This window comes from Schistocerca americana, chromosome 6 (genome assembly GCF_021461395.2).
Source record: "Schistocerca americana isolate TAMUIC-IGC-003095 chromosome 6, iqSchAmer2.1, whole genome shotgun sequence".
Classification (NCBI taxonomy): domain Eukaryota; kingdom Metazoa; phylum Arthropoda; class Insecta; order Orthoptera; family Acrididae; genus Schistocerca; species Schistocerca americana.
In genome coordinates this window covers 102,494,979-102,520,753 of record NC_060124.1, presented here as the reverse complement: position 1 = coordinate 102,520,753, position 25,775 = coordinate 102,494,979, and the positions used below count along the sequence as shown (strand labels likewise).

Genomic DNA, 25,775 nt, shown 5'->3' with positions numbered 1-25,775 from the left:
AACAGAACAAAATATGTGAAGAACTCACATAAATGCATATGTAAAACACACACACACACACACACACACACACACACACACACACACACCAATGTCTTCTCGTTAATAGTAGCATAGGCTCACTGACTGGTTGGATGGATACCGTCACATATCTACAAAGAAAATTAATGATAAAAGAAAAGCAGGAGTTCAATACAGAAATTTTATGGAACTATCATAAACATGTATGTACTGTTTTTAACCATCACTCAGATGATTGTCATCATCACTTGTTTCCTTGTCACTACTCTCTCTTCATAGAGAGCATTGTCCTCTAAGCCATCAAATGCATTAGAAACACAGCATATTTAAATGCGTACTGGACATTTTTATTCGGGATACCTTCCCAAGATTGGTCAATCCACTCATACACTTGAGACAAGATTGCGTGCGTAACACATCCTGTAGTCATTAATTGCATATTGTCTTTCATTAACCATTGCATGTACATATTAAGTTTTTCCTTAAATGGTTTGTTTAAACTAACATGTAATGGTTTTATAATTGACATTGTCCTTCCTCGAATTACAACCAAATCCATTCTATCCTTTACTAATTTTCTCTCTACAGTCACAGTAGTATGACCTGCACATGTATGTAGTACAAGCATGTTTGGCAAAACCTAACAAGGCACCAGGACAAGTTGTCATAAAAGTCTAATCCAATCAGACACCATATCTTCTGTGAACCAGTCACTTTTGGTTTGCACATACAATAATGTGTTTTGGAAATACGTCAGACTTACATAATGTCTTGTGTTTTAAAACAATGAATGTTGCAGTTTGTGACAACTGGCTGTACAAGCGAGCTTGACAGATATGCGCTGCTTTTCACCAGCTGCGGGCAGCATCTTGACATATTTGTTGCCTTCTGCTTCTACTGTGTATTTTGTTGGCATATCAAAATACAACAGACCTTCGTCTGCATCACCTATATGACCAAGAAGATAATTATTTTTGGTGCGCTGTCTGATTGTGAAACGCTGATATTAGAGTTTTTCCATGTAGTTTTCTGGCGGCAGCTTCTGTGCAATGAGCTTAAGACAAGAAAATCACCAACATTTCACAGAACAGGCAACCCAGTTTAGGCTTCATTTGAAATTTGTGGTGACAAGCAACTTGGATAATTTCTGCGCTCACGAGTAAGCACTTCTGTCACTGCCCCCTCACAAAATAATTCAGCACAACTTGTAACACATAATAGCAGCCACATTTTTGCCCATAAAATGTACTTTTATTCGTGGAACAATCAAAAAGTTTTTCCTTTTGATGTCTCTATCTCGAGTTAACTCATCGATCCCGGATCACTGACATGGAGCACAATTTGATGTTTTCTCAGTGAGAGAAATAACTTTTTTTTTTCAACTTTGTAGTATGGTGAACATTCTTCACGATGATGGGCTAAAACCTGGTACTTCACAAAAGTGCTTAAGTAGACAGAAACTGAGGATGAAATCCAGATGTACTGTCTGCAAATATTGTAAAGAGCACTGCTCTCATTGGCCCAGAGGTTAGTGGAAGTAACACAAATGAAGTTACGGGAGGGGTTGAACGTGGGCTTGTGTGCTGCGGAACGGATAACAATGTGATTCGTATCGATTATCTGTTATGGTAGAAATATCTCACAGAAGTAACAAGATTCCGTAAAAGCTCATTTATAAGGGTGCTCATGTTCAAATGTGGAACTTATTTCTATTCATGAATATGAAATTAATTATGGCAGTGAAACACTTACTATTGTCGCATCATGGATATTGCTAGCATAGAGAAATAGCTTGATTACAACAGGAGCTGTCGAAGTGTAAAACTTCACTTACCATATTTGCCAACTTCTTGCAAGTTCTTAAAAAGGTCCAGTTTGATTTAATTGTGTGTGTGTGTGTGTGTGTGTGTGTGTGTGTGTGTGTAGATATTTATTTTTATTGCTATGAATATTTGAAAAACTGCTAAATTCAGAGATGAACAATATTAAATTTTAATTCCCCTGTCATAAAACAGTAATTCACATTCAATACTCAAAACACTAACACAACAGCTTCTGTGGCAAAAAACTACTTACAGCAGCTTCTAGTTACATTTTTCAGAACTTCCTTAGGCTTCGCTCATGAAACTAAGCTGCAGCCACATTATTGGATTGCAAAAATCTGGAAAAAAGGTTGGCTTGCATTTGGGTGAATACTTGTAGGTTGGCATGGGATGATATGTGGGCACACATTGCTGTACCACTGATTCGTTTGTAGTTGATGGGAGAAGAAATTGTGGTTAAGAATGCAGTCGTTCATGGTGACCAGGAAGGAGGTTGTAGGTTTGGAGTCAGTCAGGCTTTGTAGTAGTAGTAGTAGTAGTAGTAGTACAGGGCTATTACAAATGATTGAAGCGATTTCATAAATTCACTATAGCTCCATTCATTGACATATGGTCACAACACACTACAGATATGTAGAAAAACTCATAAAGTTTTGTTCAGCTGAAGCCGCACTTCAGGTTTCTGCCGCCAGAGCGCTCGAGAGCGCAGTGAGACAAAATGGCGACAGGAACCGAGAAAGCGTATGTCGTGCTTGAAATGCACTCATATCAGTCAGTCATAACAGTGCAACGACACTTCAGGACGAAGTTCAACAAAGATCCACCAACTGCTAACTCCATTTGGCGATGGTATGCACAGTTTAAATCTTCTGGATGCCTCTGTAAGGGGAAATCAACGGGTCGGCCTGCAGTGAGCGAAGAAACGGTTGAATGTGTGCGGGCAAGTTTCACGCGTAGCCCGTGGAAGTCGACGAATAGAGCAAGTAGGGAGCTAAACGTACCACAGCCGACAGTTTGGAAAATCTTACGGAAAAGGCTAAAGCAGAAGCCTTACCGTTTACAATTGCTACAAGCCCCGACACCCGATGACAAAGTCAAATGCTTTGAATTTTCGGCGCGGTTGCAACATGGAAGAGGATGCGTTCAGTGCGAAACTTGTTTTCAGTGATGAAGCAACATTTTTTCTTAATGGTGAAGTGAACAGACACAATGTGCGAATCTGGGTGGTAGAGAATCCTCACGCATTCGTGCAGCAAATTCGCTATTCACCAAAAGTTAACGTGTTTTGTGCAATCTCACGGTTTAAAGTTTACAGCCCCTTTTTCTTCTGCGAAAAAAACGTTACAGGACACGTGTATCTGGACATGCTGGAAAATTGGCTCATGCCACAACAGGAGACCGACAGCGCCGACTTCATCTTTCAACAGGATGGTGCTCCACCGCACTTCCATCATGATGTTCTGCATTTCTTAAACAGGAGATTGGAAAACCGATGGATCGGTCGTGGTGGAGACCATGATCAGCAATTCATGTCATGGCCTCCACGCTCTCCTGATGTAACCCCATGCGATTTCTTTCTGTGGGGTTATGTGAAAGATTCAGTGTTTAAACCTCCTCTACCAAGAAACGTGCCAGAACTGCGAGCTCGCATCAACGATGCTTTCGAACTCATTGATGGGGACATGCTGTGCCGAGTGTGGGAGGAACTTGATTATCGGCTTGATGTCTGCCGAATCACTAAAGGGGCACATATCGAACTTTTGTGAATGCCTAAAAAAACTTTTTGAGTTTTTGTATGTGTGCAAAGCATTGTGAAAATATCTCAAATAATAGTTATTGCAGAGCTGTGAAATCGCTTCAATCATTTGTAATAACCCTGTAGTAGTAGTAGTAGTAGTAGTAGTAGTAGTAGCAGTGGTAGTAGTAGTAATATTCAATGGTGGCAATTCCATGGGCATTGGGATGTTTGTGTAGACAAAGATGGCACCAGCACTTATGAGCAGGGTGCCATGTGGTAAAGGAAAATGAACTATGGTGATTTGTAGAAGAAATACTTGGTGTCTTCTATACGGTAGGCTACGGGTAATAGGATGAAGGTCCACTAGAGCAGAGATTGTCTCAATAGGAGCACAGTAACCAGCCACAATGGGGCCTCTTGGGTGGTTGGGTTTGTGGACTTCAGGAAGCAGGTACAATGTAGCAGTCAGGGAGTGTTGGAGTGAGGTTGGCTCAAGGGAGAGGTTCTGGGATGAACCTAAGGATTTGAGGAGGAACTAGGAATCCTGTTGCATTTTGGTGGAATGTGGTCACCATGACGGGAGTTGTAGGTGGATGAATCTTGACAGCTGGCAGTCCTTCCACCAGTTATTCCCTGTGGTTCAGAAACAACAATAGTGGGGCCCTCGTCAGCATGATTATAAGGTCAGAATTAGTTTGTAGGTGGTGGATTGTTTTTCCCTCTATGGATGTAAGATTGCTTTCGATGCTGAGGTGTTTGCGGAAAGATGGTGAGTCAAGATTTGAGGGTAAGAAATTCTGGAATATTAACAGGGTGGTGATTTTGATGGTAGTGGGGTGGATCACAATTCGTTGGAGGAGTGAACTGAGTCAAGCATGATTCAGTATCAGTTTTGGGTTGAGTCTGATTGGTAGGAAAAGGAAAGGTCATTAACAAGTCCAGCATGATTGAATTTGGGAGTGGGGCAAAAGGTAAGGCCCTTGCAAAGGACTTGCACTTCTGTGAGACTAAGGCATTTCAGGAAAGATTCATTACTGTTTTGGTTTTGAGTTCTGTGCGGTGGTAGAAGGGAGCTAGTGTGTGGTAAATGCAGTAGGTCTGAGTGTCAGGGTTTGTTGACTTAGAGGCAATGTGCGATGCTTGGGGGCTTACGTAGAAGGGGTGGTTAGTGGTAGTCCAAGGTGGGAGTAGGAAGTGAATGGTTGGAGTTTCTTGAGGGGGCATTGTGCGTGCCACTCTGTTTCCATGATGGCAAGAGTGTGACAGATGGGATGCAGGAATTCGGGATTGCAGAGCAGGAGAATTTTATGGATGGAGAGGAGATATTGCAAGCAATTCTGGGCCAGTTTTACATGGTTTTGCAAGACTAGGGTGGTCGTGGAAGACGAGTTGCAGCCAGTGATGGGTAATTTGATAGTCAGGCCATTTGATGCTGTTCTACATGTTAGGCAGCAATGCAGGAACAGTGTGTTCTGGCAGGGATAGGAAATTTTTTGCAATTGGCACAGGTGGAAGGAGCAAGGAGCCATAGTGGAGAATGAAAACAGTAAAAACCTGTAAAATACATGGGAAAAATTCAGGAAAATATGTAAAATTATGTGGGAAAAACTCAAAGGGTGGAATGGATGAAGTATTTTGGACTTGAGATTACTATAAATGATGTAGCCAACAGTTGCACAGTTGCATTTCATAGTTATTTACTTTCACTGTTCACAACCCCCCAATAATATACAGTTATGTGGCCAGTTAACTATTCGAAAATTTTGATAAGCCTCATTAATAGTTTGCAAGCATACATCAGCATACTGCTACAATAGTTAACTGTTGAATATCTGAGCAGTAAAAACCTAACTACACAGTTCTTGCAGAATAATATGGTACATATTGAACAGACACTGTCATTGTTTTAACACACGGCCTATTCATCTTAAACCTATTTCACAGTTAAGTTGAAGCATTATTGTTGTTCTAACCAATACGGGTTCCTTGTGTGAAACTCGGCTGTGGACTGACTATCTCTGGACCAATAAACGGGTCTTTATATATCATCACAGTAATAGGCACTTAAACTATACATTGTTCGATGTTTAAGTTCCATAAATTACAATTGAAACATACTTCATTCAATTAACTGAATATATAGAAAGCTCCCTTCTTTGAACAGTTTCTTCTACTGCTAGGGTTAAGCTGAATTATTTGTTTAAATGATGAAATTAACAGATATAGGTGTACAAACAGTACTTTTGTCAAAACTCGTAGTTACTTTGGAATTTATTAAGGGCTGGCTTTGTTAACATGTTTTCGAATAAAGCCAAATAAATATTTAAAGAATACTGTTAGTTGTTCTCCAAATGTTTAAAATTATTATATAATGTAGACTGGTAATGGCAAGGAAAGCGTTTCTTAAGAAGAGAAATTTGATAACATAGAGTATAGATTTAAGTGTCAGGAACTCGTTTCTGAAAGCATTTGTATGGAGTGTAGCCATGTATGGAAGTGAAACATGGACGATAACTGGTTTGGACAAGAAAAGAATAGTAGTTTTCGAAATGTGGTGCTACAGAAGAATGCTGAAGATTAGATGGGTAGATCATATAACTAATGAGGAGGTATTGAATAGGATTGGGGAGAAGATAAGTTTGTGGCACAGCTTGACTAGAAAAAGGGACCAGTTGGTAGGGCATTTTCTGAGGCATCAAGGGATCATCAATTTAGTATTGGAGGGCAGCGTGGAGGGTAAAAATCGTAGACTGAGACAAAGAGATGAATACACTAAACAGATTCAGAAGGATGTAGGTTGCAGTAGGTACTGGGAGATGAAGAAGCTTGCACAGGATAGAGTTGCATGGAGAGCTGCATCAAAACAGTCTCTGGACTGAAGACAACAACAACAACAACAACAATTTATATTTGTTTGTAGGCCAACAATAGAATTTAAGTTGTGTAACAATTACTGATTTCACCCAATAACAAAAGAGATTAACTAGGAATAGTCAAAATAAATTAGAAAATCAGTTACATACATAAAACTAAGCACAAAATTAGATCTGGTGTTATATTCTTTAAAACTGAGGGCCAAAATTTTTGTTTTATGACAAAGCAGATTATACTCATGTATGTTAATGGTAATTAGATGTGAAAATATGAATTTTAAGGAGGCAGATGGCAAAACAAGAGGGGAAGTAAAAATACACTATGTGATCAAAAGTATCCAGACACCACCAAAAACATACATTTTTTCTTGCATTGAACTGCCACCTATTGCCAGGTATCCATATCAGTGACCTCAGTAGTAATTAGACATTGTGAGAGAGCAGACTGGGGTCCACTGCAGAGCTCACAGACTTCGTATGTGGTCAGGTGATTGGGTGTCACTTGTCATACGTCTGTATTTCCACACTTGTAAACATCCCTAGGTGCACTGTTTCTGATGTGACTGTGAAGTGGAAACATGACGGGGCACATGCAGTACAAAAGCTTACAGGCTGACCTCATCTGTTTACTGACAGAGCCCCCAACAGTTGAAGAGGTCGTAATGTGTAATAGGCAGACATCTATCCAGACCGTCAAATAGAAATTCCACACTGCATCAGCTCCACTGCAAGTACTACGACAGTTAGGCGGGAGGTGAGAAAACTTGGATTTCATGGTTGAGCGGCTGCTCATAAAGTCACACATCATGCTGGTAAATGCCAAATGACGCCTTGCTTGGTGTAAGGAGCATAAAAATTGTACTATTGAACAGTGGAAAAATGTTGTGTGAAGTGACAATTCATGCTACACAATGTGGCGATCCAATGGCAGAATGGGGGTATGGCGAATGCCCGGTGAATGTCATCTGCATGTGTAGTGCAAACAGTAAAATTCGGAGGCGGTGGTGTTGTGGTGTGGTCATGTTTTTCATTGTTTTGTGCGGCACTATCACAGCACAGGCCTACATTGATGTTTTAAGCACCTTCTTGCTTCTCACTGTTTAAGAGCAATTCAGTGATGGCAATTGCATCTTTCAACATGATCGAGCACCTGTTCATAATGAACGGCCTGTGGCGGATTGGTTACATGACAATAACATCCCTGTAATGGACTGGCCTGCACAGAATCCTGATGTGAATCCTACAGAACACGTTTTGGGATGATTTGAAATGCCGACTTTGTGCCAGGCATCACTGACCGACATCAATATCTCTCGTCAGTGCAGCACACTGTGAAGAATGGGCTGCCATTCCCCAAGAAACCTTCCAGCATGTGATTTAATGTATTCCTGGGGGAGTGGAAGATGTCATCAAGGCTAAGGGTGGGCAAACACTATGTTGAATTCCAGCATTACCAATGGAGGGCTCCACGAACTTGCTTCATCACAGACTTCCCCTGTTTTTCGGTCTCTATTCTGTCATTAGCAACAGTGTTTCAGACACGTGAAATTGGAATATTACAGTCTGTGAAATCCTTTTTTGCCACTAGGCAGATTACAGCTATGTTATCTTTGAAAAAGTGAGCCTTCACTTTCCTACTATTTTGCCATATTAACTTTGACTGCACTCTATTGACATTTGACAGTGTCTTTTGTGGCTTGTGGTTGCTACCAGTTTCTCACTCTTTCTTTAACTGCAAACAAGTAATTGTTTTTTGATCACTTGTGGAACTTCTGTTGGTTTTCAGAAATCTTTTATCAGCAGTTCCAGCAATCATATAAGAAGACCTGTATATATAATTTTTTGTATCTCAATTATTTACAGGGCTTAACCTCATCAGAAATTGTTGATGGATATGAACTTGCCTTGGAGAAGGCATTAGAAATCTTACCAACACTCACATGTTACGAAATTAAGGATTATAGAAAAGAGGAAGATACAGCAAGAGGTATTAAGCCAGCAATAATGAGCAAGCAGTATGGAAACGAAGATTTCCTTACAAAGTTAATAACAAAGGCTTGTGGTAAGTTTTGTGCTAAAGATTAACAGTTTATCTTATGCGGACATGTGTGCATTTGTGTGTGTGTGTGGGGGGGGGGATCCGGAAACTGGATTCATATTTTGGAAGAACAGTGTTCAAATCCCCTTCCTGCCATCCTCTATAGCTTCATGGTTTTGTTTATAGCTGAAACTAATCACATAACATTATTTATTTATATATTTTTGTTGTTTGTAGAATCGTAGCAGTATGTGTTTCAAAGTTAACGTCGTATGGTGCCTGACACACAAGAAGTCTGTATGCTGTAGAATTAAAATGAAATGAATCTTAACTTAAGCTGTTGTAGCAGTCTGTTTGCTGTTTGTAGTTTTGTCCTTTACCAGCAGCTGAGCTGCCTCAACTGAAACAACAAGGTAATACAGGGTTAGCCAGTGGAACGGGCAGATTGGAGACGGCCTGGACAGCTGGAATATGAGTGGTGGGGGTAATGGTGACCGGCTCCGTTCTACCTGCATGTCCTGCCATTTAGTTGTGATGGATCGTTGGACGGGTGAATATCGCGGCTAAATGGTTAAAGCGTATTATACGAATGGTGAGTGTTTGGTGAAAAGCGCGACATGCTTTTCGATGCCATTTGAACCGCAGAACAGGCCTGTTCCCTTGGATAACGCAATTCGTTCATGGATAAACAACCTTGAACAAACTGGATCAATGTCTAAAAAATGAGGTGGGAGTGCAAAACCCCGCTGCTGTTCAACAGGCAATACTCAGAAGTCCACGCCGATCTGCCAAGCAACATGCTCTACATCTTGGAATAAGTACCACTTCAATGAGAAGGATTCTTCATCAAGATTTACATTTTAACCCATACAAAATACAGATTGTGCAATCTCTCAAACCAAGTGATTATTAACAACGATTACAATGTGGTGAGGAAATGGCCAGAAGACTTGAAGAGAGGAAGGAGAGACTGCAGAGAGGAGAGTGAGAGTGCAAAATGTGTGTGGGGGTCAAGGGGTCAGGAATGAAGATGGGTGTGCTGCAGGTGTGATCAGTGATAAAGGTCAGGAGGATTGTGGGATTGAAGGGTGTATTGTGAAGACTGTTCTTGCCTATGTAATTCAGAGAAGCTGGTATTGGATTTTGGAGGGGAGAGGGATGCAGGTGGCATGGGTTGTGAAGCAACAATTGAAGTCAGATGAGTTGTGCCCAGTAGCATGTTCTGCCACTGGACATTCATTTGTGTGGGCAGCTTGTGAACCTTCCATGAAACTTTCTGTCTATCCCTCATAGCACCCAGATCGCACCTTGCTGACTTCCATCTGTCACATCCCCCCAACCTCAGTCTCAACATTGTATAATCCCAGAATCCAAGCAAACCCACAACACTGTTGGTAGCTCATTACCAAAAAGTTCTGTACCAGAGCCAGAGACTTAGGTCTTCAACCCTATTGTAGACCTTACTTTCTGACCCACACCCAAATTAAACAATGCCATACAGGTTGGTTTAAGATTTGCTCTCTTTCTACCGTGGCAAAATATTTTTGCCACTCCCCCCACTCGGACAAAAACGGACTAAATACCAACTCTGAAGTTGGCCTCTCCCAGTATTTGGTTGGCTTCTTCTAACCATAACCATCCCTCACCCCCACCCACCCGGCTCCTGATCACTTTCCAGGAACTACTTACCTCTAATCTGCCCTGCACTTCTTTTGTAGTTCCTTTCCCTACAACATAAACATCTTGGTGGATTAAATGAGAGCCATCCACAACTTTGAGACAGGCCCTGATTTTTATCAAAGTCCCTGTGGACAAAGGCTTCAACTGTCATGTTGAACATTACTGGGCAGAAGGTATTAGCCAACTGTTGAAAACACGCACACACACACACACACACACACACACACACACACACACACAAATATGTTTAGGTCTTGGGGTGTTTTAAATTTGCCCGCAGCAACATTCGTCAGCATGATTGAACAACTCTAAGGCATAAAAATTTCCAATGAAGCCGACAACTTACTTCAAAGTGAATCCTCTTTGGCAAAAGAGTGTGCTATTCTCCCATATAGCACGCTCCACTGAACGAACAAAGTACAAACACCAGGTCACCACACCGTAAAGAAATAGAGGGGCGTTTGAAAAGTTCGTGCAAAGTCCGAGAGATGGCACCACCCGTGCGTATCGAGGTCATGTTTAGTTAGTAGTATCTTTGGAAAGAACGCGTGCCAAGTTTCAGCTGTATTAGTCTATTTCTTTGTGTTTGGCATTCCTGTGAATCAAGAAAGTAGAGTGATTGTCAAAAAATGGACGAAAAAGAATTTCGTGCGGTGATTAAACATTACTTTATGAAGGCAAAACGCCTCAGGAGACTAAAGAGAAGCTTGATAAACATTACGGTGAATCTGAACCTTCAATTAGAACAGTTTATAAGTGCTTTCAAAATTTTTGGAGTGGCCATATGGGTACAAGTGATGCTGAACGTTCTGGACGCCCTGTGGAGGTTAAGAGTCCAAAAATCATTGATAAAATCCGTGATATGGTGATGGATGATAGAAGAGTTAAGGTGCGTGAGATTGCTAGTGCTGTGGGCATCTTGAGTGAACGGGTACATAATATTTTGCATAAATATTTGGACATGAGAAAGCTATCTGCAAGATGGGTTCCGCGATTGCTCATGCTTGACCAAAAACAGAATCATGTGAAGTGTCGCAAGGATAGTTTGCAGTTGTTCAAGAAGAATCTGCACGACTTTAAGCGTCGTTTCGTCACTGTGGATGAAACATGGATACACTACTATACTCCTGAGACCAAAGAACAATCTAAACAGTGGGTTTCCAAGGGAGAATCTGCACCAAAAAAGGCGAAGACCATTCCTTCGGCTGGAAAGGTTATGGCGACTGCCTTTTGGGATTCGCAAGGGATAATCCCCATCAACTACCTGGAAAAGGGTAAAACTATTACAGGTGCATATTATTCATTGTTATTGGACCGTTTGAAAATCGAGCTGCAAGTAAAATGTCAGCGATTGGACCACATAAGTCTTTTCCATCACGACAATGCACCAGCACACAGCTCAGCAGTTGTTAATGGAAATAGGATTCCAACTCGTTTCACAGTCCCCCTATTCTCCAGACTTAGCTCCCTCGGACTATTATTTGTTCCCCAATTTGAAGATATGGCTAGCGGGGCAATGATTTTATTCAAACGAGGAGGTGATTGCAGAGCTAATAGCTATTTTGCAGACTTGGACAATTCCTATTATTTGGAAGGGATCAACAAACTAGAACAGCATTGGACAAAGTGTATAAGTCTAAAAGGAGACTGTCGAAAAATAAAAAAGGTTTACTTCAAACACATAAGTACTTTTTATTTTTGTACGGACTTTTCAAATGCCCCTCATAGTGCAATTTGAATGATTTTTACATGTTGTTGTGAGCCATCTAGTTTAACAAGTCAAGAGACATCCAATTAAGTGGTTTTGTTTTACCTGTCTCTGTAAATAAATTAATCACAGTACATATGCATCATTTTGCCCAAAAAAGAACCTTAGTCAAATCGGTCACCTGTGGCCATACAAATAATTTGGCATTTTCTGCGCAACTGATAATTACAAGGAATGTTGCAGTTAGTTAATAAAACTATTGCTCTAACTAGATCTGCTTAACAGAAGTTTTGTTTCCTTTTTTCATTCCTGGGCAGAGTCATGCCCAACAGTCAAAAGTGTTGCAAAGTTTCAAACAGCATAAAGTTAACACTATGCTGGATGGCAGTAGGAGGCTTTAAAAGCAAAAACAAATAAGTTCACTAGACGTGAGACTAAACTAAAGCTCTCATATCTAATGGTGTAGTTGTCCTTTTCTGAAACATTCAGTGTGCCAAAGTGACATAGCCATAATTCATAGTGCATTGTGTGTCCAGGATCTTGAGAGGTAACTTCATGAATGGATGGATAAACTTCAGATTATGTGTTGTGACTTATTATTAGGAGAGAGAGAATTGTAGAAATCACCTGTAAAATATCTTAAGTCTGTTATGATTAAGATGAAGTGGTGAATTCTGCTACTGACGTTTGTGAGAATTCCATAAAGAATGCTTACACAAATCATTTTTATATTTGCAGGTTGAAGTATGTGTCATAATTTTCTGTTTTCTACAAGAGTAATTCAGAATACGGTATTACCACGTATTTCCAAATAATCGAAGATGACTATGAATGCATGACGACCCAAGCCCGTTCCCCGTGAACAAGGGATTGCAGAACAACACGTATACAAATACTAGATTTATTTTGAAAACTTACAAATGGTTCCTAATTACAGGTAACTGAAGGACACAAACTACTGATACATACAAAATAAAATCATATAAAGATGGCCCATCTGCCCCTTAGATACAGATGCCACTTAGTCCTCCTTACACTGAATCTACAGTAACACTGCCACTGTTATGGATAGCTTATATTTATTCCCATAGTAGATTGTGCATTTGTTGCAAAGCACTTGTTAAAGCAATTCAAAAAGGCTGACTATTTGTGGTTCAAAGTGCTGAGCTAAAAGTGCCAAGGAGTCTTGAACGGCCACTTTCGTGAAAAGCTACATCAAATCGAAGCTCACTAGTAGGTCCTCCCTTTGTAGTCACATGTCCCTGAGTATTTTTATGAATTCAGCTGTGTTTCTCACATGATGGCTGCAGTGTCCCATAAGGGGTTTGAGCAGTGTTGCTAGCTATTTTGATATTGTAAGACTTCTGGGCAAATACAACATCTAAATCATTCTCCTCCCACCACCGAAGACAAGGGAGCTCCTAGGTTCTGCCAAAGACCTGCTGAAGCTTAACGCACCAGGAATATACAGCATACCGTGCAATTGTGGTAAACAATACATTGGACAAACACAGTACTGTATATCTAAATGCTGCGAAGGACATATCAGATCTGTGCGACTAGGTCACACAGAAAAATCAGCCATAGCAGAACACAGCATAAATGAGGAACATACCTTCAACTCTGAAAACATAAAGGTGCTGTGCCGAGCATCTGGCTTCTGGGAAAGTATTATGAAAGAATCCCTAGAAATAAGGATTCACGACAACCCGGTTGACAGGGATGACGGATACCAACTCAGTGCAGCATGGAACCATGCGATAGCGGCAATCCGTCGGGAGCACCCATCAACGTCCTCCGCTACAGACGCAGACAGAATGCTTACACCGAGAACCAAACGCAGCCACTGGGGGCGACTGCTACCCCCCCCCCCCCCCCCCCCCCCACCACCACCACCACCGCGCGCACACTGCCAGTCCACCGCAGACTCCCGGGGTCTAGTGGAGGGGGGCGACTGCGCATATAAATGCACCGCTCTCCGTGAATCTCGACACTTCACCAGAAGATGGGTAGTATGACACTTCCTGAAATGTTGTGATATATCAACGCTACCATACGGCTGGAGATCTAAGAAACCTTCATAAACTGCTGTACAGCTGTTTCTAATGGTCTTCAGATGGATTAGTCATCACCACATCTAACACTTGTTGTTGCAAAATCACGCCTCCTGCAATGCCGATAAGATTTGTGTTTAATTTCAGGATTTCTACCTTCATTGTAAGTGTCAGATGCCCCTTGAAACACCAAAGATCAACATTCCACAATTCTTTAGAACAGCACCAGACGTCCTGCTCCTGTCTATACAAAGCCATTTTATAACCAACTCATTGGTAATGCATCCTTTTCCGTTGTAAGGAAATATGACACCAGGCAGCAGTTTTTTCTTTGGCAAAGTTTTGCAGTTTAGGATGATATAGGGTTGCATCTTCGTTCCATCAGCAAGTGCACACATCACCACAGTGATCCACGTTTATCATTGCCCATAGTTTGAACCAATACACTCTTGGCACTTCTCTTTCCAGTCGTAGCAAAGAACACCCCTACAGGTAAGGATGTTCTGTTCTCTGTCTTATAAAATGTTGCTGATACTCGACCAACTTAATCACATACGATGCTGGAAGACACTGAGCAAAGGACGTTCATCATCACAACACAAGTCCATTACATTGTGTCATCCATGTACACCGCCAAGAGCTGGCTTTAAATTGAATACTATGTTCCTGTGCTAATTGATGTGCTTTATTTTGGACGAGATTGCAGAAAACTGCCATTCCTTGAGTATTTTTGAAATATTTGCTGTGGGCCACTGAAATATTTCCTAGTCAGTTTAACGTTATTCAGATGTCCTTCGCCCTTTTGCCACCTCCAAACATTGGCTTCCTTGACTTCGTACTTCCTTGAAGACCCACAATCCCCTGTTGCTTGTACATGCCATACAACAATAATTTTGAAATTTGTGTAATAGTAATGCCTGCATCCTGTTGAAAAACTCGATGCAGAAACCTGTTGTTCCACAACACAATCCGTTACACACTTACTACGCTGTTCAGAAGTGGGATCTCCAAAGACAAACAACTGTTAAAAAAACAATGCTGCATCAAACATTTCCTGCTGTCGTACAACGATGGTCAAGGCGCCTGCAGATGTTTAGGGTTAAAGCAGTAGGCATGGCAGACAGTAGAGTTACAGCTTAATGGAAGCTTGAGGTTCTATTTGCTAAAGAAAAGAAACTCCACATTATGTGCTGCGAATGCAAAACTATTCCCTAATTCTGGGCACGAAATTTTGGGAAAAAATCCTTGTCTTGAATTCGGAGATATACAGTAAATGATAATGTCTACTTAAACAGTTTTCATAATGATTCTACAATTTCAGTCCTGAAAGTTCAGTGAATGTGTTTATATTGCAAACGGATTGTTGGCTTGCGTGAAACAGCAGTCACTGTCATTCGAAATAATCCCCATTGATGGTAATGCTGTAGGGATAGTCTTCAGGTGGGTTGTAAAATTATGTTGGACATTCAAAAGTCCAAAGACCCCTGGTCTTTCAGGGCTGTTTTCAGTATAGGGAACAAGAAGAATATATGAACGTGTGATGTCTGTTCTTTTGGATGTGTGATACATATTATGTAAACTGAAGATTGGAGAGGGAGAAAGGACAGGAAAGAGAAGGAACTATCGACATCAGCTGCATAGGGACCTTGGGTGGAATCAGTGGTGCTAAATGAAAATGCATAGTGTCTGTTTTTTTTGGTCTGAGTGACACAACTCACCTTTCAGCAAAGAACTGCTGCAGCAGAAGGGCATTGTGTGGCCAGGTATTGTCATGGAGAAAGGTCCAGCCACCTTGTTTGGCATAATGGGCATGTACCCAGTGGATATGTTACAGCAGATGTTTCAGTATTTCCACATATGTAGCATTGTTTAATGTAGTCCCCACAGGGAAGAATTATTTATGGATTAGACCCTCACAGTCAAAGAACATCATGAGCATTGTTTCGATTTGGGATCACTCATTGCACACCTTCTTGCTTTTCGGCAAGCGTGAACTGCGCCACTCCACACTTCGACACTTGCCTTTGGTGCCATACCCAAGGCACCAGGGCTAATTACCTGTAACGATGGCCATCGTGAAAGTTGCATTTCAGTTAGTCGTGAGGTCTCTACGGGTGCCAAGTTGAATTTTTATTTCTTCTGGCATCAGTGTGAGGCATGAGTCTGGAACAAGGGTTGCATGTACCCAAATCCTGGGTCACTGTGAGGGGCTATCTCATGGCGGGGCTGTCATTCGCGCTGTCACATGATGATCCTGGGATGAAAGTGACTTTACTTTGTGTACGTTGTGCAGTGTTGGCGCAGTCACAAGCCAGCCAGTCGGGTAGTGTCTCCTATTGTCCCCCTTCCTTCTTGGAAGTGTTTAAAGCACTCACAAAGAGTGTGTGTGTGTGTGTGTGTGTGTGTGTGTGTGTTTGGGGTGAGGGATTCGCTGGTGGCTCCGTCTTACAACTGTGAGCCGTATGATGTCATTAATCAAACTTTCTGTACAAGCGTTAAACACTGATTTATATTCTTCATTCCGATCATATACCATTCTTAAATCTAGTGTAAATATAAAAAAAACAGAGTTTGTAGCGTGTAATGTTGCAGAATCTAGAACACAAAACATGTCGAATAAACATTATTGTTGAAAACATCATGGGATTTCACAGTCTGATCCAGTGCATGACCTGGAAAACTATACAGTTAACATCCACTGAGAATGCCTGATGATTGATAACAATCATACCCTATATTTGAAAGAATATGGGGCATCAGATGCTATGTTTGTTTTTAACGTCCGACTCGGGAATGTCGACTGCCTTTGTTAGAAAATATTGAAAACTTTTGTGAAATAGTGTGCCATTTTCATGTATTCTTATAACTGCTTAATTTTTATTTTTGTATTATGTATTATTGACTTAAGTTCTGTTTTTTTCAGTGTCAAATGTTCCTGAAAAGACTACCTTTAATGTGGATAACATCAGAGTGTGCAAGATTTTGGTAAGTTGTGTCCTGTGTGGTTAAATTTGACTAGACATTAATAATGAAGGCATTTACTTATGTGCTGCTTGCTTTAGGGTTCGGGACTGCAAAATTCAGACGTTGTGCAGGGGATGGTATTTAAACGTACGGTTGACAGTGATGTTTTGAAAAAATCACCAGCCAAAGTGGCAGTATTTACGTGTGCAGTGGACATCATGCAGACAGAAACGAAGGTAATCCTCCTTTTCATTGAACTTCTTTCCTTCTCAGTATTAGAGGAATACACCTATGATAATTTCTGTTGGTATAACACTCATTATTAAGTGCAGTAGTTTAGCGTCAACGGTTAGAAAGAATAGCTCGTGTGTGTGTGTGTGTGTGTGTGTGTGTGTGTGTGTGTGTGTGTGTGTGAGGGGGGGGTGGCTAAGTAAAGACCAACTTTTTTATTGCTGAGAAGGGAGATTTTGAACAATGTTTTTTAATCCAATGGAAATGCGCTATGCACTTAAACTGGAAAAAGATGGTTTGGAAACTAATGGCATTATCTATGATTTTACATATGTGTAAGCATGAACTATCAATCAGCTGCAGGTGAGTGATAGCCTATATTAATTTGTGCGATTTTCTTGTGTTTTCCCCTAACATCTCTATATTAATGTCCTTCTTTATCATAGGTTGTACATATTTCCAGTGTCCCTTAAAAAATGTAGGAACTATTTTCTGGTGCTTGACCCTGAGATTGGTCTCAGTATTGCATTTATCACTTAATTTTTTTGTGTTCACGACTTACACTTGGGTGTAATGAGTTTGATAAGTTTGTCATATAGTGCCCTTTCATGGGTATATCTTGCAATTTCTTAGCAGTAAAGATGAAAACACCATGATGCTGATTTGTACAGCAGTCTCCTTGCCCATTAGCTTCCACATGTCGAGTCTTTTGACTAATTTGATACTCAAGAAGCTGAGGAGTGAACCAACTGAAGAGACTTGCAACTTAAATGTGTCTTACTTTTTTCCTTTTCAAATTGAAACTTAATTTGAATTGTAATTAAGATTTTTGCAGAATTTCTACTAAATTATTATCCTATCACCATGAATTGTGCATGAAAACATGTATTTTTTCAAAGCTTATGTAACTAAAGAAAAATATATGCTAGGTTTTGTTGACAAAAACTGCCAGTTTCAGAATTCAATAACTACAGTCATTATGGGAGCTGCTTGGCCAATCTTAAGTCAACTTCATTATTAGAAAGTGATGTGCACAAAGCAGAAAAGTAGTGATTTTTGAAATCAGGCATATGATTTAATATTTAGTCTGTGGTTAAATGTTTGCCACACTATTTCACCAAGTTACCTTTTTTTGGTTAGTTGAAGGAACTCAAGGTGAACCTTTTTTGGTTGAATGCTCACTTTCATGACAAATAAAGCAATTACTAACGCAACAAGTGGTGCTAAATTGTTCTAATATGATAGCTTGCATAATTTAAAGTTGCAATTTAGCATTACACAAGTTTGTCGGTTGTGGTGGCCGAGCTGTTCTAGGCGCTTCAGTCCAGAACCGCGCACCTGCTACAGTCGCAGGTTCGAATCCTGCCTCGAGCAAGGATGTGGGTGTTGTCCTTAGGTTAGTTAAGTTTAAGTAGTTTCTAAGTCTAGGGGACTGAGGACCTCCGATGTTACGTCCTATAGTGCTTAGAGCCATTTGAACCATTACACAAGTTTATTGCAGTATGTGTGGCATATTTGTACTAAGTATTTGTGGTAGGACAAGCTCTTCCAAGGTTTAGTTAGGCTGGATTGTGATAACTTGTTTTTCACTATTTCACTTGGTGTGCAACTCTGAGTTGCAGTTAGCTGATGCCATTGCTTTCGTAACAGTATATTGGCTTACTGCAAAACTCAAATTTGGCAGTTTTAAGTAAAAGTAATTTCAGTTAGCAACTTAATTGTTAAAATATGCCTTTTCAAGTGACTGCTGCTATAAGGTGTTTCTGGAAATGTGTTGCTTGTGTGCACACGCGCGTTCACAGAATCGTTTATCCTGGCAACAGTGGGACAAGAACCGTACCAGGCCACTGTTTCTGATTCTGGCTCACTGTAGATAAATTTATATATTCAGGAAACTGTCACTGCTGCTTCTTAATATGATACTTGTCACAATTACTTTCTGCTACCCATACTGAATACTACAGTCATTAAGTACCTTCACCATACCTAAACTAACATGACAATCAATTTTAAATGATGCATGTGCACAGCAATGTGCATGTGTCAATCACATGTGGCATAATGACAGTTAGCTCCAGTGTCTCATTGTACACTGTTTCTTGCCTGCCACTCCTTATATTCTTATGTGTACGCCACTAAAAAAATATTTCATTACACATTCGTCATAATGTTTCTTTTGTGGTATGTACTCTAGTTCTCTCTTATCATCTGCACTTTTTCACAGGGAAACTTTGTTAGCAGTGTTTGAGTGAAGCCATGCATATAATAATAATAATAATAATAATAATAATAATAATAATAATAATAATGCATGTCCGAAAGAAAAGACACCATTTGAAACCTGCAGCTGTGATACATTAGATGTGAATTGAAGACGGAAGGGGAAGGGGAATCCATTGCCCATCTAGGCAGTCCACAGTGTGGACACACAAATACATGTGACCTTACCAGGAATCTGAGTAGCGAGGATGGAGGAAATGGACAATGACTGCAGATAGGTGGCACTCAGTGGGAGTGTGGGTCAGCCATGAGAAGTGTCCAGGTAGTACGTGCAGTTGTGATAAAACTGTCCTGGATGGCACAGTGGGTAACGTACCTGCCTAGTAAGCGGGAGATCCCAGATTTGAATCCCAGTCTGGTAAACCTTTTCACTCGTTGCTGCTGATTATGTGTGATATCCCTATGCAGCTGACTTCAGTAATTCCCCTTCCCCTCCACTATCAATTTATATGTAGTAGTAACTACTACAAATAACAGTAATAAAGGGAGGTGCACCAGTGGTCTACGGATAACATCTCTGACTAGTAATCAAAACATCCTCGGTCCTTGGTTTGAACCTTGCCAACTGCTTAAATTTTGTATAAAAATCATCAGCAATGGTGTGGCTGATGATTTTTGGCATAAGAAGTCACCGTCGTTATGCCAGCTGCCTAGTCAAAGAGGGCAGAGGAGTGGACAGAGGTTCAGGGCACACTCTTGCCCTTGGGTGGGAAATTGCCCCTAAGGGCAGAAGAGTCAGAAATGATAAATGGCATGAGAATGCAGAAGGCAGTGGAAACCACTGCATTAGACGACACATGATGTGTATCCCCATGAACGTGGCCTGTAGTTAAAGAAATGTCATGATCATCTCTCCATTGGCAAAATATGGTGGACTAGGCCCCCATTTGTATCTCCAGGAGGGGACTGCCAAGGCTGAGATGAAAAAGATAGAATAACCAATAAAGGATAAAGTTGTAAAAGCTGACTTGTGAAATGGCAAAGTTTGAATGTGGCAGGGAAGCTAGGAAATCTGAGAAGGGAAATGCTAAGGCTCAATCTGGATATAATGTGGTGTGGTGAAGTGAAATGGAAAAAGACAAGGATTTCTGTAAGCAGAGGATGAAAAGATAGTGAGTATGTAAGGATATTGAATGGGTAATTCAATTATAAGGATAGCTGAAAATCTAATGGTCGTGGGGTTGGAATGCAGTTGTAGGGGAGGGAGTAGGAGAAAGGGTTATGGGAGAATATGGGCTTCATAGTAGGAATGAGAGTGGAGAAAGAATAATACAGTTCTACAATAAACATCAGTTAGTAACCGCGAATACTCCGTTCAAGAATCACAGAAGAAAGATGTATACTTTAGGAGCAGATACACACTCCGATCACAATTTGTTACTGATGAAGAGTAGGCAGAAGTTCAAGCAATTGGTCAGGAAGAATCAGTGCACAAAGAAGTGGGATACTGAAGTAGTATGAAATGAAGAGAGACTCTTGAATTTCTCTAGAGCTGTCTGTAGTGTGATAATGAATAGCTCAGTAGGCAGTTCAGTTGAACAGGAATGGACGTTAGTTAAAAGAGCAAAGGAAACCATAGGTATAAGGAAGGCAACATTGAAGAAACTGAAACCATGGATAATAGATCTATCTACAACTACATCTACATCCATACTCCGCAAGCCACCGGACGGTGTGTGGCAGAGGGTACTTTGAGTATCTCTTTCCGTTCTCCCTTCTAGATGAAATACTTCAGCTGATTGACAAAAGAAAGAAGTACAGAAACGTTCAGGGAAGTTCAGGAATGCAGAAATCAAAGTCACTCAGGAACAAAATGAATATCAAGTGCAGAGAAGCTAAGGGAAACTGACAGCATGAAAAATGTGAAGAAATTGAAAAAGATATGAGTGTCGGCAGAATGGATTCAGCATACAGAAATATGAAAATAATCTTCGGCGAAATTAAAAGCAAGATACAAAGGGATTTCCACTTTTAAATGAAAAGGAGAGAGAGTAGATTGCTGGAAAGTCTGAAGGGATAGATAACATTCCATTGCAACTTCTTGAATCATTGGGAGAGGTGCCAAGTTGTAGAATGTATGAGACTGACGTTTGGAAAACATCATCCACACAATTTCCACGATAGCAAGAGGCAACAAGTGATAGAATTATTGCACAATCAGGTTAACAGCTCATGCATCCAAGCTGCTGACAAGAATAATAAACAAAAGAATGACAAAGACAGTTGATTCGTTAGATGACGGTCAGTTTGGCTTTAGGGAAGGTAAAGGCACCAGAGTGTCAGTTTTGATGTTGCAGTTGGTAATGGAAGCAAAACTGAGGAAAAATCAGGACACGTTCATAGGATTTGCTGACCTGAAAAAAGTGTTCTACACTGTAAAATGGTGCAAGATGTTCAAAATTCTGATAAAAATGGAGAAAAACTATAGGGAGAGATGGGTAATATGCAGTATGTTCGACAACCGAGAGGCAATGATGAGACTGGAAGACTAAGAATGAAATGCTCGGATCAAAAAGGGTCTAAGACAGGGACATTGTCTTTTGTCCCTACTGTTCAGTCCATACATCGAAGAAGTGATGAGGGAAATAAAAGAAAGGTTCAAGAGTGGGATTAAAATCCAGGGTGAAAGGATATCAATGATGAGATTTGCTGATAAATTGCTACCGTCAGTGAAAGTGACATCATAGTACTGGATGTGTTGGAGTGAACAATCTAATAAGTACAGAACATGGATTGAGAGTAACTCAATGAGAAGTAGTAGAAATGAGAACAGCGAGAAACGTACCAGAATTGAGGATCATGAAGTAGATGAAGTGAAAGAAGTCTGCTAATTAGGTAGCAAAAAACCCATGACAGACAGAGCAATGAGGACGTAATAAGCAAACTAGCACTGGCCTAGAGAAATCCGCTAGTATCAAACATAGGCCTTAATTTCAGGAAGAAATTTCTGTGAATCTAAAATGAGAAGCAAAAAGATTGCCCAGCCTGAGTCCAAGAACAGCACATTGTGCATGCTCAAGTTAAGAAGTGCCAGACTCTGAGTCTGTGAGCTTCAGCTTTGTGTTTACATGGTCAAATAGTTAGCATACAGTATATGGCGAGGTTAATTGCAAATTCTCATCGTATCATTTCTTTTGAAAATCATTATTCAAGCACTTATTAACATTTGAAATATAAGAACTTAACATCAGTAGAATTAATATGACTACAACCGCTTCACATCTGTTTCAATGGCTGAGTTTATGAACGTAAAGGATGAGTGTTTGAATCTAACTGGATTCAGTTGTCCCTCCCACCACCACCACACCTTTATGTGCAGGTAATATTTTGAACTTTAATTCACTACAAATTGTGCAGTTGTAGGCATTTTGAGGGTAGCACATTTTACCAGGGTGTGAGGGGCTTGGTGTGGGGAAGGGAAGTGCCAATGGGGTGCAAGCTGGTGCTATACAAGACTTACTTCCCACCCATACTAATTTATGGCTCAGAGACTTGGACTATGACTAGAAGAGAGGATAGTAGGATACAATCCAGTGAAATGAAGTTTCTGAGAAGTATGCTAGGGAAGACGAGGAGAGACATAGTGAAAAATGAAGATGTTAGGAAGGAAATTGGAGTGGAGAAGTTGACTGAGAAAATTGAAAAGAATAGATTAAAATGGTTTGGGCATGTGAGTAGGATGGGAGAGTGAAGAATACCAAGAAGTATGATGAGAGTTCAAGATTAAGGGCAAGAGGCCAAGAGGAAGACTGAGAACAAGATGGATTGATACAATAAAGATGAGTATGAGGAGGAGAAACCTGCTATGGAACCAAATTTTGGAAGGAGGACAGTGGAAAGACCAAGTAAAGTGGCGAAGTACCATTGATACCCCAACCCAACCAGATGTTGGATAGAGGGGAAACGAAGATGATGATGTTAATATTAGCGAGTGAATAATTGCTCTTTCTGATAATGGTGTTACTGCATCTGAGGCAGGGCATCATTATGGTGTTGATACTTCCACAGCAAGGAGATGGATAAACGATTTAGAGACAATGGTAATGTAATGAGATGTCCAGTACCTAGAAGATGACAAGTCTGTAGGTGGAGATAGGTGGAGAATTGGTCAGGATGGCCCAGTGTGTTCCATTGTCAATCATCTGGGAACTAAGGAGAGCTTCACATTTCCCAAACTCATCGAGAACTGCTCTCAGAAGATTAAACGACCATGGAATCAGGTCCTGTCATGCTCTTATAGAACTGTTGTGTGACAAACAAGCTATGGGTAGACTAGAAATTGTGAACTCGTGGGAAGATGTCAATTGGAGGAATGTCATTTTCCCCAATGAGTGCACAATTGATTCCATGAGCAGAGGTGCTGCTCTTGTTCACCACACATATCGGCAATGATATGACACGCGCTTTGTGGCCACACATGCTAGAAGTGGATGCATGGATGTGAAATTTTGGGGCTGGATATCTTATAAGGGTGCAGAAACTTTAAAATGTATCAAAGGCAAGTTCAATTCAGCATGCTTTGAACATATCCTTGAAAATGTAATCACCCTGGAGCTTGACTTTGGTACCATGAAGGATGTCTCGCTCACCTACACAATAATCATCCATCACACACTATCATCAGGATACAGAGCTGGTTTCAGAGAAGGAACAATATTATTCAGTGCCTTCCTTGGCCTCCAAAGACACCTGTGTTCAATCCCACAGAGCACATATGGGCTCAGCTTAAGACGACTCTTTGGGACAATTGGCCAGACCCTCCTCTGGGAACTGTGAATGCCACAAATGAGGACTGGAAAAACTTGTAAATTCTATGCTTTGAAGATTCCAAGCTGTTCTTGATGCCAATGGCATGTGGACAAAACACTGACACTGTACGTATCCTACTCTTCATTTTATTTCATTTTTCTGTTAAAGGCCTGTATAGGTATTTGGCCAACAATATTAATTTCAAAATACAAATTTACTTGCTACTATATAATTTGAGTTTTAATGAGAGTCAGATGATTATCAACCTTCAGGGCTGATTATTTTTATTATGGGATGTCAGATAAATATTACCTTCAAAGAAAGATTAATTTTAGACATCAAATTCACAAACCATAATTAGTTGTTTATTGAAAAGAATATTGAAAAAAGTAAAAAAGAAAGAAAATATAATTCAACAACAAAAATCAAATAAAGCAAGAAACATTTGTCACACAATTAAAAAAGGCTGCAGTGATATTCGATCTGACACATACTACAGCTATTGGCACAGTAAGTTGACATGCTGTCAACGAGCTACAGATCTCTTCTTTTTAGCGTAATGGTCGAATAGGCATACTGTAGTTGAAGAATGAATATTAAACTGGAAACAGAGACTGGAAGGCACATCTACTTGCTTGTATAAAATATGCCAGTCAGCTAGTACAGTTCTCTTAGCTGAAAACTATACACACACCAGGTGACGGTCGAAGTAATTACAAATAAATACATCCATTTTCAATATTTTATACTATGACCATTTGTGTGTTTAAAGATTAGACTATTATAAAATGGAATCTTTTGAAAGAATGTGGAACCTAGAAAAGCCTACAACTGCACAATTTGTAGTGAATTAAGGCTTAAAATATTACCTGAACAGATCTAAATTTAAAAAAACCACATTTAACTCTATTTGGATTCGAAAGGTCATCCTTTATGTTCATAAAACATCAGCCTACCCACGCAGCTGTTGAAATGGATGTGAAATACTCAACAATGTAGTATTTTTACCGATGTGGAGTTCTCATATTTCAACTGTTTCTACATGCTCAAAGAATGATTTTTCAAAAGAAATATGATGAATTAATTTACAGTGAATCTTGAAATGTACTGTATTCTAACTATTAAAAAATAATGCTTCTATTTGACGATATAACAACAAAGCCGAAGCTCTGCAGACTGCTGGACTTGTGAACACTGGCACTTCTGAACCTGGGCATGCGGAATGCTTTGTTCTTGGACTCTTAAATTATTCAGGCTGGGTAATCTCTTTGCCTCTCACTGTATATAGGGAGCACAGCATTGTATGTTAGTAATACATGGGCTGTGGGAAAACCAGAACAGAAAAGAAGGAAAGCCTTTAAGATGTGATACTACAGACAAATGTTGAAAATTAGTTGGACTGATGAGGTAAGGATTGAAGAGGTTCTCTGTGGACTCAGCAAGGAAAGGAACACATGGAAAACGCTGACTAGGAGGAGGTACAGGACAACAGGACATCTGTTAAGTTGTCAGGGAATAATTTCCATGGTACTAGGAGGGGCTGTAGAGGGTAAAAACTGTAGAGGAAAACAGATCAGAATACATCCAGCAGATAACTGAGGACATAAGTTGCAATT

At 40.3% G+C, this 25,775-nt stretch overlaps 1 protein-coding gene across 1 annotated transcript in view; it reads left to right on the top strand.

Annotated features, from left to right (window-relative positions):
- Window positions 1-25,775, top strand: part of LOC124619783 (T-complex protein 1 subunit theta) — a 91,679-nt gene that overhangs the window by 39,642 nt on the left and 26,262 nt on the right. The window contains exons 3-5 of the mRNA XM_047146371.1: window positions 8,319-8,517; window positions 16,859-16,920; window positions 16,998-17,135. Of these exons, the coding sequence (XP_047002327.1) occupies window positions 8,319-8,517; window positions 16,859-16,920; window positions 16,998-17,135 (399 nt within the window). The remainder of the gene's footprint in view (window positions 1-8,318; window positions 8,518-16,858; window positions 16,921-16,997; window positions 17,136-25,775) is intronic.